This window comes from Heteronotia binoei, chromosome 19 (assembly GCF_032191835.1).
Source record: "Heteronotia binoei isolate CCM8104 ecotype False Entrance Well chromosome 19, APGP_CSIRO_Hbin_v1, whole genome shotgun sequence".
NCBI classification, from domain to species: domain Eukaryota; kingdom Metazoa; phylum Chordata; class Lepidosauria; order Squamata; family Gekkonidae; genus Heteronotia; species Heteronotia binoei.
This window is the reverse complement of record NC_083241.1, coordinates 14,421,467-14,436,709: the sequence shown is the minus strand read 5'-3', so window position 1 is coordinate 14,436,709 and position 15,243 is coordinate 14,421,467. Positions and strand designations below refer to the sequence as shown.

At 42.2% G+C, this 15,243-nt stretch overlaps 1 protein-coding gene across 1 annotated transcript in view; it reads left to right on the top strand.

Moving 5' to 3' along the window:
* CFAP52 (cilia and flagella associated protein 52) overlaps nt 1-14,405 on the top strand; it is a 47,791-nt gene extending 33,386 nt beyond the window's left edge. Inside the window, exons 10-14 of the mRNA XM_060260280.1 lie at nt 4,757-4,902; nt 8,716-8,867; nt 12,208-12,310; nt 12,475-12,586; nt 14,197-14,405. Of these exons, the coding sequence (XP_060116263.1) occupies nt 4,757-4,902; nt 8,716-8,867; nt 12,208-12,310; nt 12,475-12,586; nt 14,197-14,372 (689 nt within the window). The 3' untranslated portion in view covers nt 14,373-14,405. The remainder of the gene's footprint in view (nt 1-4,756; nt 4,903-8,715; nt 8,868-12,207; nt 12,311-12,474; nt 12,587-14,196) is intronic.
* The last annotated feature ends 838 nt before the right edge of the window (nt 14,406-15,243 follow it).

Sequence of the window (15,243 nt, the reverse complement as noted above, 5' to 3'; positions counted from 1 at the left end):
TTTGAAGTTCTGTTCAAGTGGTTTGTCATTTGAATTCTTGTTCAACTTTCCACAATTTCTTGTTCAAATCTTGATTTTGTTTTTGTCTATCTTTATTTCATTTAGCTGCATATCTGATTGCCAGCCCTCTAAGGAAGGCTTTATTTGTCTCCCAAATTGTTTGTAAAGTTACTTCCTAGCTTATATTTTTTTTTTAAAAATCAAATTCTTTTTTTGTCTCTTGAACAAAATTCTTATATTTCAAGAGCTGTGTATTCAAATTCCACTTTTCTTTCCTCCTTGATTCATTCTGTCAAGCGTGCTCATTTCTGTACTTCATTTTTCTAGACATAAAGCAGGTCACCAGCTCTCCATTTCTCTCCCCCCCCCTTATTTACAGCCAGTGGGCAAGTAATAAATCCATCTGCCCCTAGGATGTTTATGCTACAGCTTGGCTGATGTTACCTTCAAGTCGCCTCTCCCACAGTTTTACACAAACCCTTATCTCTTCCCAGAGTAGTGTGAGAATGTTTGATGTTTCCAATAGTCTAAAATTCCTTAGTAATAAAATAGATAGTTGTTTAGTAACCTTTGAACCCGTGACTCAAGTATGCATCTGTATGGTAACCTTTGATGATATCCTATATAGCAACTGTGTAACTGTTTGTACATCATTACTCCCAAGACTTGTGTCCTTGGTACAGCGCCTGAGTTTCAAACAATAAACCTACTTTTGATTTAAAACAAAGGACTGGTTATTAAGAAATATTGGTGCTTGACACATTCATTCTGATAGTTAATGGGCTATGGTCCAATAATACTCTTGGGAGAATTTTTCTTGATTCAGCTCTCTCATCCTACTTGATGACATCCAACACATATAAATTCTGGACCAGGACTGATGTCTGTGGGAATAATAGGAATAGACGTCAATTAGATTTAGTTCTTCTGCTAACTTCAGAAAGTGCATAGGTAATGTCAATCCTTTAGATTTTGTTGGTGAAGAAACCTTCCTGTTAAGATCTTTATTAAAAATTGCATTGAAGTCACCTAATACACAATATTCATCATAATCAAATTCTGTCAACTTCTGTAATTTTTGATAAAAAGTTTCTTGGTGGTCGTTAGGACCATAAATGTTAGCCAACATAATTTTGCTCCCTTCTAGGTTTAATCCCAAAAACAATGTTCTGAGGCAAAAAGGAGTTGGGGGGTTAAATTAATCTTTGACATAACATGCTTTAATCTGTTATGTTAACTTCTTATCACTATCTTTTTTTTATCCTTGGCTGCTTGTAATTGCATTTTACAACCATTTCATGTCCGAGCTTGCTCCTTTTCATTTTCTGTCATATCCGATTGACTATTCACTTCCTCCTTCCAGCTTGTCTATATCCTTTTTAAATTGTGGTGCCCACAATACTCTAGGTGACACAATACTCTAGGTGAAGTCTAACCAGAGCAGAGTAAAGCAATATTATCATTTTCACATGATCTGGACACTATACTTCTGTTGATACAGCCCAAAATTGCATTTGCCTTTTTAGCCACCGCATCACATTGCTGACTCATGTTCAGCATATAGTCCACTAAGATCCCTAGATCTTCTTCCTACCTAAATGCAGAACTTTACATATATCCCTGTTAAAATACATTTTAGTTGTTTTAGCCCAGTTTTCCAACCTGTCATCTTGTATCCTGTCTTCCACTGTATTTACTACCCCTTCCAAATTAGTATCATCTGCAAATTTAATAAGCATTCCTTCTATTCCTTCATCCAAATCATTTATAAAGTTGTTGAACAAAACAGGTCCCGGGACAGATCTTTGAGGCACTGACTCCACTTGTCACTCCTCTCCAAGAGGATGGGGAACTATTAATAAGCACTTTTTGGGTGCAATCTGTCAACCAATTACAGATCCACCTAACAGTTACAGGATCCAAACCACATTTTACCAACTTGTCAAAAAGAATAGTGTGTGGAACCTTATCAAAAGCCTTACTGAAATCAAGATAAGCTATGTCTACAGCATTCCCTTGATCCAGCAAGGTAGTCACTTTCTCAAAAAAGGAGATAAGGTTAGTCTGACATGACTTGTTCTTCAGAAAGCCATGCTGGCTCTTATTTAATCACATCCATCCTTTCTAAATGTTCCAGAATTGGCTGTTGGATTATTTGTTCTAAAAAATTTCCAGGAATAGACATCAAGCTGATGGGTGGATAGTTAACTGGATCCTCCTTTCCCCCCTTCTGGAAGATGGGGACAACATTTGCCCACCTCCAGTCTTCTGGCACCTCACTTGTTCTCCAAGAATTCACAGAAATAATGGACAGAGGCTCAGAAATTACATCCGCATGTTCTTTTGGATGCAGTTCATCTGGCCCTGATGACTTAGTATCATTTTTTTAAAAAAAATGGTGTTTATGTACTCTCCCTATGCTGATCCTAGGCTGCAACTCCCTTCCCTCACCATATGTTCTGTTTTTGCCACATTGAGCACTGTTTCTCTCACAAGGGAAGACTGAGGAAAAGTAGGAATTGAGCAGTTCTGCCCTCTCTTCATCACCTGTTACAATTTCATTTTCCTATTCTTGCAATGGGCCTACCATGTCCTTTCTATTTTTCTCATATTGTTCATAAGAAAAGAACTTTTGTTGTTTGTTTGTTTTTAGCTTCTCTTTGCTAGTCTAAGCTCATACTGAGCTTTAGCTTTTCTTGAGGCACATTTGTTTATATTTGTCCTTGATTATAAGACCCTCCTTCCATTTCCTAAAGGAGTCTTTTTTTTTAATTTCTCAAGTCTTTAGAGAGCTATTTATGGAGCTACCATGGCTTCTTTAGACTCCTCCCAGTTTTTTTTCTGATAGGAATTGTTTGTGATTGTGCCCTCTTACCCCTCTTCAAGTCCTTTCTCCTTAAGGATTTCTGATCATGGGATTTTACCCAGTATCAATGTACGTTTGTCAAAATTTGCTTCCCTCAGGTTGTTTAAAGCCAAAGTACTTAACCAACTTACATATGGTGCCCCAATTAATATCACTGCAAAACACAAAAGGCTGGAAATTGTTCAATCTAAATTTTTGCATTCAATTCTTCAGATACCTCAGGGCATTCCGAACACCCTTGATTTGGATAGAAACTGTTTTGGTCTCAGTGGAGGTGAGGCTTTGGATCATGACCATACAGTATTGACAGAGATTAATCTTTTCCCCCAAGATGCCGACAAGCTTAATCTTCCAAGATATCTTAGTTCCACCATGGCTTAGGGTCATAGAGGAAAAACCTCCCTGTTTTGGCTTTACAAAGCAATATCTTAGCTCTCTTACATACGATAAAGCCAGAGAGCTGGTGAAACAGAGAATATCAGATATTGCCAGACAGGATGATCTTAATAGTACATCAAAATGGTGTGCCCTTGTAGAATTGGTTAATAGAATAGTACCCATGCCATACTTATACCAGCTGGAAAATTATGAGTACAGGAGAATTTTTACCCTCATGAGGTGGGACACCCTCCCTTCTGCAGTCTTGGAGGGCAGATATAACAAAATAATCTGTGGGCTTGATGAGTCTTCCTACCCATTCCATCACATCCTGAATGTATGCACCTGCTAGATAGCATACCTCTCAAGTCTGGTCGGCACACTTTAGATTCTACCCTAATTACAAGCATCCTCCTCTTCTTATATTGGGAAGCAGAAACTTCCCAATATAGCAGAATGAGTCTTCTCATTCACAGGGGTCTGAAAACTTCCTTCAAGCTTTGTGGAGGCTATGGAAGTAGCCCTTGTTCCAGTGGTTCAGAATCAGTATCTGTGGGTAGATCCTGGAACCTGAGTTTCCTGCTTCTGAGGGTTACATATTTCCACACACCCTTCTCCTGTGATGTTATCTCCTCCATTCTCTGAGATACCTTTTCCTCTTCCTTCTGTTGTCCTTTCAAGAGCATTTAATGGGTTCTGTCCATGAAATCCTTATCTTCCCTTATACACTGTAGTGTGGACAGGTGTGCCTCAAGTCCCCGTATCTCCTCCTCCAGCAGGACTACCAACTTACACTTGCTGCAAGTGTAATCACCATTCTTCACAGATAAGAATGCAGACATTCCACAAACTTTACACATCACTGCCTCAGCTCCCTCACCAGCCATGCCACTGCTGCAATCCATTTCAAAATTAGTTCTGTTTATCTTGACTTCCCTGTAAGCTCCACTGCCATACTGCCTCTTGAGACTATTTGTGAGGAGCTACTCACCTTCCTACAGGGCCCCCAGGCTAGACCCACAGGCTAAGAGCCCTTTAGTTCTCACCCTTCAACTCATGTCTCTGGCAAGGAGGAGCCTTGCCATTTAACAGCCAGAGCAACAGTAGAGGGCAGGTCCAGCACTACCCCCAGGCAAACAGGGCCTTCTCTCTCAGCAACAAACAGACAAAAGACACTCGGAAACAATCAGAAACCTGTCTCCAGCAGGCTCCAAGCACTCACACAGTTCTCTCACACAGCAACCTCAGTTAATGCTCCCTAGCAGTTCAGGAAAAGCAAAATGACACTAACTTTGCCAGCAGTTCTGTCCCAGCACCTTTCTCCGAACCAGCTGAGTCCTTGAAGCACGCCTGCCCACACAACAGTGTATAAGGAAAGGTGAGGATTTCATGGACAGAAGTTCTGTAATATGGTAGTGGCAACCAGCCATGCTGACCGTAAAGCGACAAAAAAAAAATTAGTCGGCTGAGAAGATACTTTGACTTCAACAAACTGTTTCTGTGTGGCATTAGCTTGGAATGATGGGAAAATCCGTGCCTTCACTCCGGAGACTGGACAGCTGATGTATGTGATTGAACATGCTCACAGCATGGGTGTGACAGCTGTGGCTACCACAAGTGACTGCAAAAGAATCATCAGTGGAGGAGGTGAAGGCCAGGTAACATAAAGCTGAAATCACCACGTTGCATTTGGCTACCATTGGAAATGGTAGGAAACCTTGTCTGGATCTGTTCTTTCTGCAGAGTTGAAGTCAGATGATGTCTGTGAGATTCTGCCAGAGGTGGGAGGTAGAGGAAGGATCTGTTGTCTCTCCTAGTCCAACCTGGCTGTTAAAGTTTAAAAGAGAAGCCAAGTAAACTTCAGCAAATCCTTGTTTCTTCTCTCACTTATACTTGGCTCCACCATTTGGGGGAGGGGTGTTTGGTTTTTTCTTGATTTTGTGTCTGTCCCCAACAACAGTTTTCTTATTATGCAATCCTTTCTGGTGTTTTCTACCTTCCAGTACCCCAGATGGGTATTTCACTGTTTCTATACACTTTGAGGTGCTCATGTTCCTACCAAAGATGCTGTGAACTGTTCTGTTTATAGCCAGATTGTTTGGGATTAGAAGTAAAACTCAATATTGGGATTAGGAGTAAGGATTCACTATCAGTATTGTATTGGTATCCAGGTAAATATTAGAGAAACCCAAATTTATTCAGTTCCATTATATCCTATGGAGACCATCCCCATAATGGGGGATTTAACCTGCTGAATTGTGTGTGTGGCAGTGCAGCTTGGCAAGTGAACTGAATCCAGACCAACTCAGTGTGCAGACTGAAGGCATTTAAACTTTACTCCCTGAATTGTGCCACCATCACCACCAATGTTCCCTCTCAGTTGCAGAATCTTGCGAACAAAAATTCTACTTCGCGATTAAAGTTGTGAGCTCCTGCATCAGTTATGGTGCTCTGGGGGTCATCCTTCCTGAGCTAAGACAAAAATTTGAGAGCTGGAGGCTAAAAATCTGTGAGCTAGCTCACACCAATGCAGCTTAGAGGGAGCTCTGATCCCCACCTGACTCAGCAAGCAAACCGAAGGCATTTAGCCATGCCTAATAAAAGCTGAATAATACCAGCTTTTAATCAGGTGTGGCTATTTCTATTGGTAGCCAAATATCGATCTATTTGCTTGATTATATTTTGATAGCTGAATACAGATCAGAGACAAATACCCCCAAAATACCCTGAAAATACTGATAAGGTATTTTTCGGGTATTTGTTCACCTCGGTATATACCAATCGCACAGGTCCCATGTTTGTCTGCTAAGACGTTTGAATGTAGAACTTCACCTTTTTTCCCTATCCTCTGAAATACTTTTAACTCATTGTATTACTTTGAGTACTGCATACCACTACACTGGTCTCTGATGCTAAATCCTCACTAAAAGTTATGCAGCTACCAAATTATACAGCTGTTGTGTTTAGCCTAGTATTTCTGGGCTCCAGTATCCCTTTATGTACTTTTTTAAAAGTATTGATTTCTCATAAATTAGGCAAAAACCAAATTTGGGAGATATACAAAATTATTTGTTTCCCATTCATTAGTAGATTTAATTTTGGTATCATCATCATCATCTTCATCATCATCATCATTATTATTATATTTGTTTTTAGACATAAGATTGTGCAGAATTCTAGAAGTTAGTGTTTCAATGTGCCATAATTTAAAAAAATTACTTATTGTAGAAGGGAAAGGGGACAACCTCATCTGATAAATGTACTAGATTCCATTTTCTTTTATAGCTATCATATAGCTTAATTTTCTTTCTTCGGACCCTTGTTTCTTTCCACTGATTTAATTTCCAGCTGTAAACCCAGACTGCATCCATAGAATATGAAACATGAAGCATGCAATATGAATTGCATCTCCAGCTGTAAACTCCCCCCCCCCCCACATCCATGCAATATGAATTTTTCAGGAACTGCACCCCTCACTCAAAGACTCTTCCTGGCTAAATTTAAGGGTCCATGTTTTATAGGCAATGGGGAGATGCAGGAATCCACAGCTTTCCTTCCATGGTATCTGCAAACCTGGTCTAGATATGTTGTTTTTGGAAAGATCATACTAAAGCTTTATAACGTTTTACCCAGACTCTTGGTAAAACATGCATAGGAAAAATCCAATGCATGGTTATAGGATGGGGGAGACTTGTCTTAGCAGTAGTATGTGCGAAAAGGATCTCAGGGTTTTAGTGGACCATACGCTGAACATGAGTCAACAGTGTGATGCTGTGGCTAAAAAGGCAAATGCAATTTTGAGCTGTATCAACAGAAATATAGTGTCCAGATCATGTGAAGTGATAGTATCGCTTTACTCTGCTCTGGTAAGACCCCACTTGGAGTCTTGTGTTCAGTTTTGGGCAACACATTTTAAGAAGGATAGAGACAAGCTGGAACGGGTTCCGGGGAGGGCAACAAAGATGGTGAGGGGTCTGGAGGCCAAGTCCCATGAAGAAAAGGTTGAAGGAGCTGGGCAGAGGAGAGGTGATATGATCACTGTCTTCAAGTACTTGAAGGGCTGTCATACAGAGGATGGTGCAGAATTATTTTCTGTGGCCCCAGAAGGTAGGACCAGAACCAATGTGTTGAAATTAACTCAAAAGATTTTCTGGTTCGACATTAGGAAGAACTTCCTGATTGTTAGAGTGGTTCCTCAGTGGAACAGGCTCCTTCAGGAGGTGGTGGACTCTCCTTCCTTGGAGGTTTTTAAACAGAGGCTAGATGGCCATCTGACAGCAATGCGGATCCTGTGAATTTAGGGGGAGGTATCTGTGAGTTTCCTGCATTGTGCAGGGGGTTGGACTAGATGACCCTGGAGGTCCCTTCCAACTCTATGATTCTATGAAAACAGCATTAAAGAGCTGCGACGAGGCTGCGTTCGGACTGAGTGTCACTAACTTCCAAAAAAGTGAGGGATTTTTTAATCTTACTGCCTGACTGAGTTGCAACCAAGCTAGGTCCCCAAAAGAAGCTCTGCAGTTTTGGCAGGCACTGTGCCACAAGAGGTCTTTATAGAAGCAACCTTAAGTTGGAAGAAAAATGGTGGTGGGAATGGGGTTCAGTGAAAGAGAGCCTGGGGACACAAAGTTCAGCACCTTTTTTATTTAAACATAGTCTCCTCTCATCCCCTGGTTTTGTTACAGTAAAGACTGTAGCCTTTCCCCATAAGTTCTAATAGTGTGGGCAGGGGGCTGTCCCCTTTAAAAGTACCTTTTAAAATGAAATTAAAGACATCGAGAATCTCAGGTCTATCCTCAGCACTGATCTTTTGCATCTTATCTGGTTATGTCTTGGTTTGTCTGTCTCATGTTACTGATTGCAGCATACACTCACTGAGTTAGCACAGCATATTCTGCCTATTTCTGGGAAGGCAGCTAGTATTAATTCCCCCCCCCCCCCCGCCCAGTACTCTTTGCCCTTTCTGTCTATATGCTAACTAGCATGTGCCAGCGGAGTGCTCTCTCCTGTGTCTGGCAGATGTTGCTCAAATAGAGACTGGAACAGCAAGCAAGCAGAATAACCTGTGCTTATTTAGCTTTCAGCATCAAAGAAACACAAGCGTAAAATGGGGAAGAAAGAAGAAAACGCCTCATATCTGCTGTAGGGATGGTTAAAGGCTGAATCACGCATGTATAGTTTCATCAGTTCATCTAATTCATTGGCCGTGACTGAATAGCGCAGCATCTGTTTGGCGTGCATTAGATAGATACCAGGTTTAATGTCAAGTTTGTGTCCCTTAATATTTTGTATAGGGACTGAGCTATAAGGACAAGAGGACTAACGCGGTTGTCCCTCTGGAATGATTATTATACAGATTAATAAGAACATACGTATGAAGTACTTTAAAAACTTAGAAATTCTAGGTGGTGTTATAATTTTTTTGCAAGTGAAATGTAAGTGTTTCTGCTGCTTCTGCCCTTGGCTTGCAGGTGAGAGTGTGGGAGATCAGCAAGAGCACACGTAAACTGGAAGAGGTCATGAAAGAGCACATCTCTTCTATTTCATGCATCAAGATCAAGAAGAATAATCAGGAATGTGTCACTGCCAGCATCGATGGAACATGCATTATCTGGGATCTTGTGTATGGTCACTTTCAAACAAGCCTCAGCACTGCAGTATTCCTTCCTATACAGAGAGTGTTCCACAGAGGTTTTTTCCTGCTTTGGCATCTGAATGGGGATGACTGGGTTTTTTCGAGCATCCATACAAAATCATGCTCCAATCTCCCCCCCCCTCCGCCGCCCCATCCTCAATACACTATTTTCCTAATCTGCTTTGCTATGATCTTTTGGGGGAAAGTGCAATCCAATCATGTTATCATGCCATCTGGATGAGAAAATGTGCATTTTCAAAAGTCCTACTCACATTGGCGCCATTTTACTTCTGTCAAGGCTGCTGGTTTTCTTATGATACCACCAGAGGGCTTTAGTTGCTATAGCATTATAACAGCATTGCACTATAAAGCTATAACTCCTATATTGTTTACTGATTTAGAAAAAACCCTTCAGTGATGCATCAGGAAATAACTCAAGGAAACTGGTGGCTGGTAGAGCAAAGTGCTCAAAACACTTGTGTGTGGAAACTAGGGCTGTCAACAAAAAAAAATCGGTAATATCTGGATTTGGAAATATTCGGTAATAAATTTTCGATATTCCAGATATTTCTGAATAGCAGTATTCAGATATATCCGAATATACAGAGATATTTGGATATATCCGGATATTCGGCTCCATTATACCCTGTGGGCCATTGAACTCAATGGCAACATAGGGTATATTGGAAGCTGCCTGGAGGGGAGGGGGTTTAGGGGAGAGCCTCCAAAACTGCAGGGCAGCTTCAGGGGACTCTCCCCCAAGGAACCCCAAGTCCCAAAATGATTGAACCAGAGGGTCCCATTCCAGGGGCACCCAAAGAGGGTACCCCATCCCACCATTATACCCTATGGGCCATTGAACTCAATGGCAACATAGGGTATAATCAAAGGCTGCTGGGGGACAGGGGGTTTGAGGGAGAGCCCCCAAAACTGCAGGGCAGCTGCCGGGGACTCTCCCCCAAGGAACCCCCCAAGGCCTAAAAAGATTGGGCCAGGAGGTCCCTATCTGTGGGCTCCCCAAAAAGCCCATTGCTCCCAATGCTGGGAAAAACCCAATTAGCCACTTCCCCCACTGTAATTGCTGTGGGGAAAGTGGCTCTGGCCAGCAAGGGGTTTGGGGAAGAGCCCCCAAAACTGCAGGGCAGCTGCAGGGGACTCTCCCACACAAAACCAACAAGGCCCAAAAACATTGGACCAAGGGGTCCAATTCCAGGGGCACCCAGCGAAACCTAACTTCAAATCAGAGAATCTCTATAGGACCCAATGCACCACATCCATCTATCTACTCTATGCATCCTGCTGGCCTGGCACCAATATAAACCCAGTTGCCAACTTTACTGCCACACAAAACACAATCTGTTCAAGACCTGGCTGCAGCAAGCCTAGACGCCAACTCTCCAGCCCTCCACAAACAACACATGGAGAATTGGCCAAGCACATCAACCATTCTGGTTCTGGGTTTCTCACCCAGATGCCAGCTTCCCTGCCACAGAACACATAATCTACAGATGCCAACTCTCCAGCCCTGCCACAAACAACACAAGGAGAGTTGCATCAACCATGTTGGCTCAGGTTTCCTCATCCAGATGCCAACTTCTCCCCCACAGAATACACGCTCTGACAATGCCAGCTCTCCAGGCCTTCCCCAAACAACACAAGGAGAGTTGGCCAAGCACATCAACCATGTCAGTTCTGGATCATTCTCCTCCCTGGACACCTCATTAGAAAACCATTAGGAGGAGAACATTCAGCTTCCCAGGAGACACATCAGTTCAGAAATCAGTCCTTCCTACCACTACTCTAACAGTTATCACAAGAGCCTATTTAAATACCCTGTCAAAACCAGAAACTTCAAGAGTCCCAGAAGACCAAAAGAAAATGTCTGGCCTGTGGGCACAAGCAGGCTACAGACATACAAAGGCCAAAAAACACTAGACACACCAAAGATCAGGTGCTCAAGTGGTCGCACAAAGAGGCCTCTGGCAGAAGCTACCAAAGGTCCAAAGAAACCTGAGACCAGGAAGGAGGACCCAGATGCCCAACCCCCCCCCCCAAAAAAAAAACAACAACAACAACAACAACACTACAATCACACAAAGATGGTCTGTGGCAGAAGCTCCCAAAGGCCCATACAAACCAGAGGCCAGGAAGGAACACCCAGATGCCCAACCCTCCTCCCCCAAAAACCCACCACAATCAGGTGCTCAGGTGGTCACACAAAGATGAACTGTGCCAGAAGCAACCAGAGGCACAAACAAAGCAGACCAGGAAGGAGCCAGATGCCCCAAACCCCAACAGAATTGGCAAAAAAAGCAACAATTGCACAGGCACCAGCAATCACAGCCTGGCCTAGGGAAAACAGGAAGGAATTAAGCAGCACACACACACAACCAGGCCAACCAAAGAAATTTAATAAGCAGTTCAAAAAGAATTTTAAATAACCAGAAAATATTATGAAATTATAAAATGATTAAATCAAACACTCCAAAGCCACCTCCAACTCCTCCTCAGCAACCCCCCCCCAACAGAAAACCAACCAGATACCTACACCCAAAGCAGGAGGAAAACCCAAGGTTTTCAAAAAGTTGAAAAAAACCTGCTTTTAAAAATCCCCCAGTCCCCACAATAGACACAAAAAAGGAAGGATCTCACCAGTCAGATGAAGTCCAGGTCTGGGATTCAGGATCACCACCAACCAGGCCACAGAGAGCAGAGCACTGCCAAAAGCTGGAGAAGCTCACACTCACAGTCTCTACGGCAAAAGCAGCAGCAATGGAGTCAAGGGGGCAAGAGATGGTAAATAAATACCCTCTCTCTGCCCATGGACAGAACAGAACAGTTTGAAAATAAATTGTTCTGTTCTCTGATTGGATTGAGGGGGGAAACATGCAATTCCATTGGAGAATTTCAGTTTCTCCCTTTCCCCTACCTTGCACAACAAAAACAACCTGCAGGGTCCTGCAAAGCCATGCATTTTGCAACCTGCAAAACACATGGCTCTGATTGGTCAGGGACTTCCTTCCCCTACCCTCACCCCAGCCAGAGGCGGGGAAAGCCAAGAGTAAGGCGGGAAAGGCAATCACAGACTGCCTTTTGCCTTTCCCCATTGCTTTCTATGGACAACAGGGCTTTACCGAATATTTCGAAATACCACTGGAATTCGGAATTCCAGAAATAGGCTCAGATGCCTATCCAGAATTTCCTAATTCCAAATTTTACCAGATCAGTACATAAGTGCCTGAAAAGCCAGCACTACTGGTAAAGGGGCTCTGGCTAGAGCTGATAATAAATACGTGACTTCTGAAACTTGGGATTTTGTTTTTGCTAGTCGTTTCATGAGACGTCAGATGATCCTGGCTAACACCTTATTCAAGTGTGTGTGTTATCATCCAGATGAGCACCAGCTTATCACAAGCGGCACAGACAGGAAGGTGAGTGACTATGTGGAAGCAAAGGAAAGCGCTTTCTGATAGGTTCAGCCAGACTAGCCAATGGCTCAGCTCTGAGCAATACGAAGTCAAAGCTTATAAAACAGGTTCATCATTGCTCTTAGGGGAAACCTCAGACAACTTTTCTATATCTAATTTACTTCTAGGTTGGTTACTGGGAAGTATTTGATGGATCCCCAATCAGAGATTTAGAAGGCTCCCTGTCTGGTTCCATCAATGGGATGGATATCACAGCTGATGGAACTTTCTTTGTTACTGGTGAGTTGAATGAATGAACAAGTACCCTGGGATTCCCTTGTGTCAGAGATATTCTGCTTTCCTCTGCATATGGATTCCCTCCCTCTTTCACTCCAGCAAGCTGGTGAGAGTTAACATTAGCAGGCTAATGCCAAAACTATGCAGTCCTGGGAGACCTGAGATCTATGTCTCAACTTTTTAAAAAATTACATTTTTATTATTCCATTGTGCTAACATTTGTGAAATGCAGGCTAGGAATATGATCACAGCAGTGGCATGGGGGAGGGGTACTTAGCCTTTCACTGTGGGCCATTTTTGTAGTCAAAATTGTTCTTTCTCTTGCTGCTTTTCAGACAATGTGGAGAGGAGTATAGATCCCCATGTACGTATTTTTCTGCACATGGGAAAAGGCACCGGGGAGAGGAGATTTTGAATGCAAAAGGAGCCCTATGGGAAATGGTTAAGCAATCTCTATCCTAGCAGCACTGATGCAATCAAGTTTTCAGCCTCTTCCCTTCATGCTTGTGCTTCATAAATAAATTAATTAAATTAAAACTAAGTCAGGAGAGTGACAACAGATCTTCTGGTACAGGTTTCTGCCAAAGAGTCAGACATCCTCTGTAAAGAGCATGGAGAAGAAACTGGGATTTTGCTTATAGGAACATGAAAGAATAACAGTATCAAGTCAAGTCAAGTTAGCCTTTATGGGCATAAAATGTATAGATATATATATCAGAGCAAATTGGTTTAAAAAAAAGATAAAATGGAACAACTGCATACATATACATCAGGAAAAGCATAAACTATTTCTATGAGATCCTCTGGCGTGTCTTTAAAACAGAATAAAGAAACTTAGCTGCTTTCTCAGTGACACTAGATGAAGTATCGTTCAAAAGATTATAGATCTTAAGTGCATCAGAACAATCAACCATGCTAACTAAAAGAGGATGTAAATACTTGTGACGAAGATCTGTATACAAATTACAATAAAGAAGAATATGAGTAACTGACTCCACACATTTTTGCTTACAGAGACAGTATCTGACTGAGTAGGCTGTCTTATTAAATCTGCCATAAAGAACGGCAGAGGGCATGGCGTTGCATCTGGCAAGGGAAAAAGCTCCATGCTGCTGTGGCACCTGCAAGACGGATAGATATGAGCCCATTTCCCCAGTACTAAGAGTGATCTCAAAACTCAGTGGGGAACAAGTTTTCTTAGCCAGACTGCATAGGTCTTGGCGCTCAATATCTAGCAACCTGTTTTTAGTTTGTTGGACTGCGGTGGTGAAGGACAGCATGGACAATAGTTCTAGGGATAAACCCATTGCTTTGATTTCTCTCTCAATTTGTGCTGACCAATTTGACAAATTAAATTCAGAGAACATTTGAGAGATATAGCTCCCCGGTTCAGAGTTGTAGCGCAAGCGTATGACAACGTGAAAGAACAAGTGTAGTCTCTGAAAAGACAGAATTTGAAATATTAAGTGTGGCTGCTTTTGAAGGTTCCAGTGGAACCACAATTTTCATCCGGTTTCTGTTTCAGTTATCAAAACTCCTCTCAGTCTGCTCCTTGAACAGAAAACGGGCAGTCCTTCACTGCACCTAACTATGTTTCCTTGTCTCTACCACAGGAGGTGATGACCACCTGGTGAAAGTATGGGATTATAATGAGGGCGAAGTGACTTACGTTGGGGTTGGCCATAGCGGCAGCATCACCCGCTTGAAGATCTGCCCCAACAACAAATACATTGTGAGTGTTAGCGCCGACGGTGCCATCCTTCGCTGGAAGTACCCTCATATCAAGTGATAGCTCAGAACAGCAGCAGTGGCTGCCGAACTTTTTAAGAACCCTAGTTTAAAATATTCTTTTCAAGTTGATATTAATTTTAGAGCTTAGCAACCCTTGCTACTTCCAGGCGAGATACTGGTCTGTTTTTTAAAAGGGTGATTCTGACATAGACAGACCTCCTCTGGTCTTATTGTGCATAGTTCCAGGTGCTTGCTGTTTGTAGTTTCGAGTTGATGTTCAGTCCCTCAGCACCACGAACCTTAGGCTTGCAAATATGCACATGTGTTTGTGATTTATTCTCTTTGAATTTTCAGTAAAGATTCTTTATTCTCCTTCATAAGGAACCCCATGTTGTTTGTATCCTTTGTGCACCTTTAATTTTCCTACTTCAAAGACAAAAGGCTTAAAATCTATATAGTAATTCTACATTTTGGAAGGGCTCTTGCCAGTTTTCATAACACTGATGCAGTCAGCTATGATGCAGGAATGCTAACCCTCACCTGTATCGGACAAGTTACTTATCCAGCTTCCTCAAATTGTTACAGAAGACCAGCCCTAATATTCTTTCTAAACCTTATTTCAGTTGCCAAGTATTAGGAAATATAGGAATCATAAAGTGTAGTACTTCTAATTCTTTCCAAAGGGAAAAAAAATGAGTAGACCAGGCAAGATGCTGGTAAATAGAGCCAAATGCAGCATGTCCTTATTTTAAACAGGAAGGGCATAAGCAATTCTTTCTCATCAAGAGATCGGTATTCTCTGTAACATGCAAGAAGCAATGATACATCCATTTTGCTGTATCTGTGATATTTGTTTCTCCCTTTTGTATGATTGGTGCCTATGGGGAGCAACTAAACCATTTCACAGGCTCCACAATGGCTATTTCAAT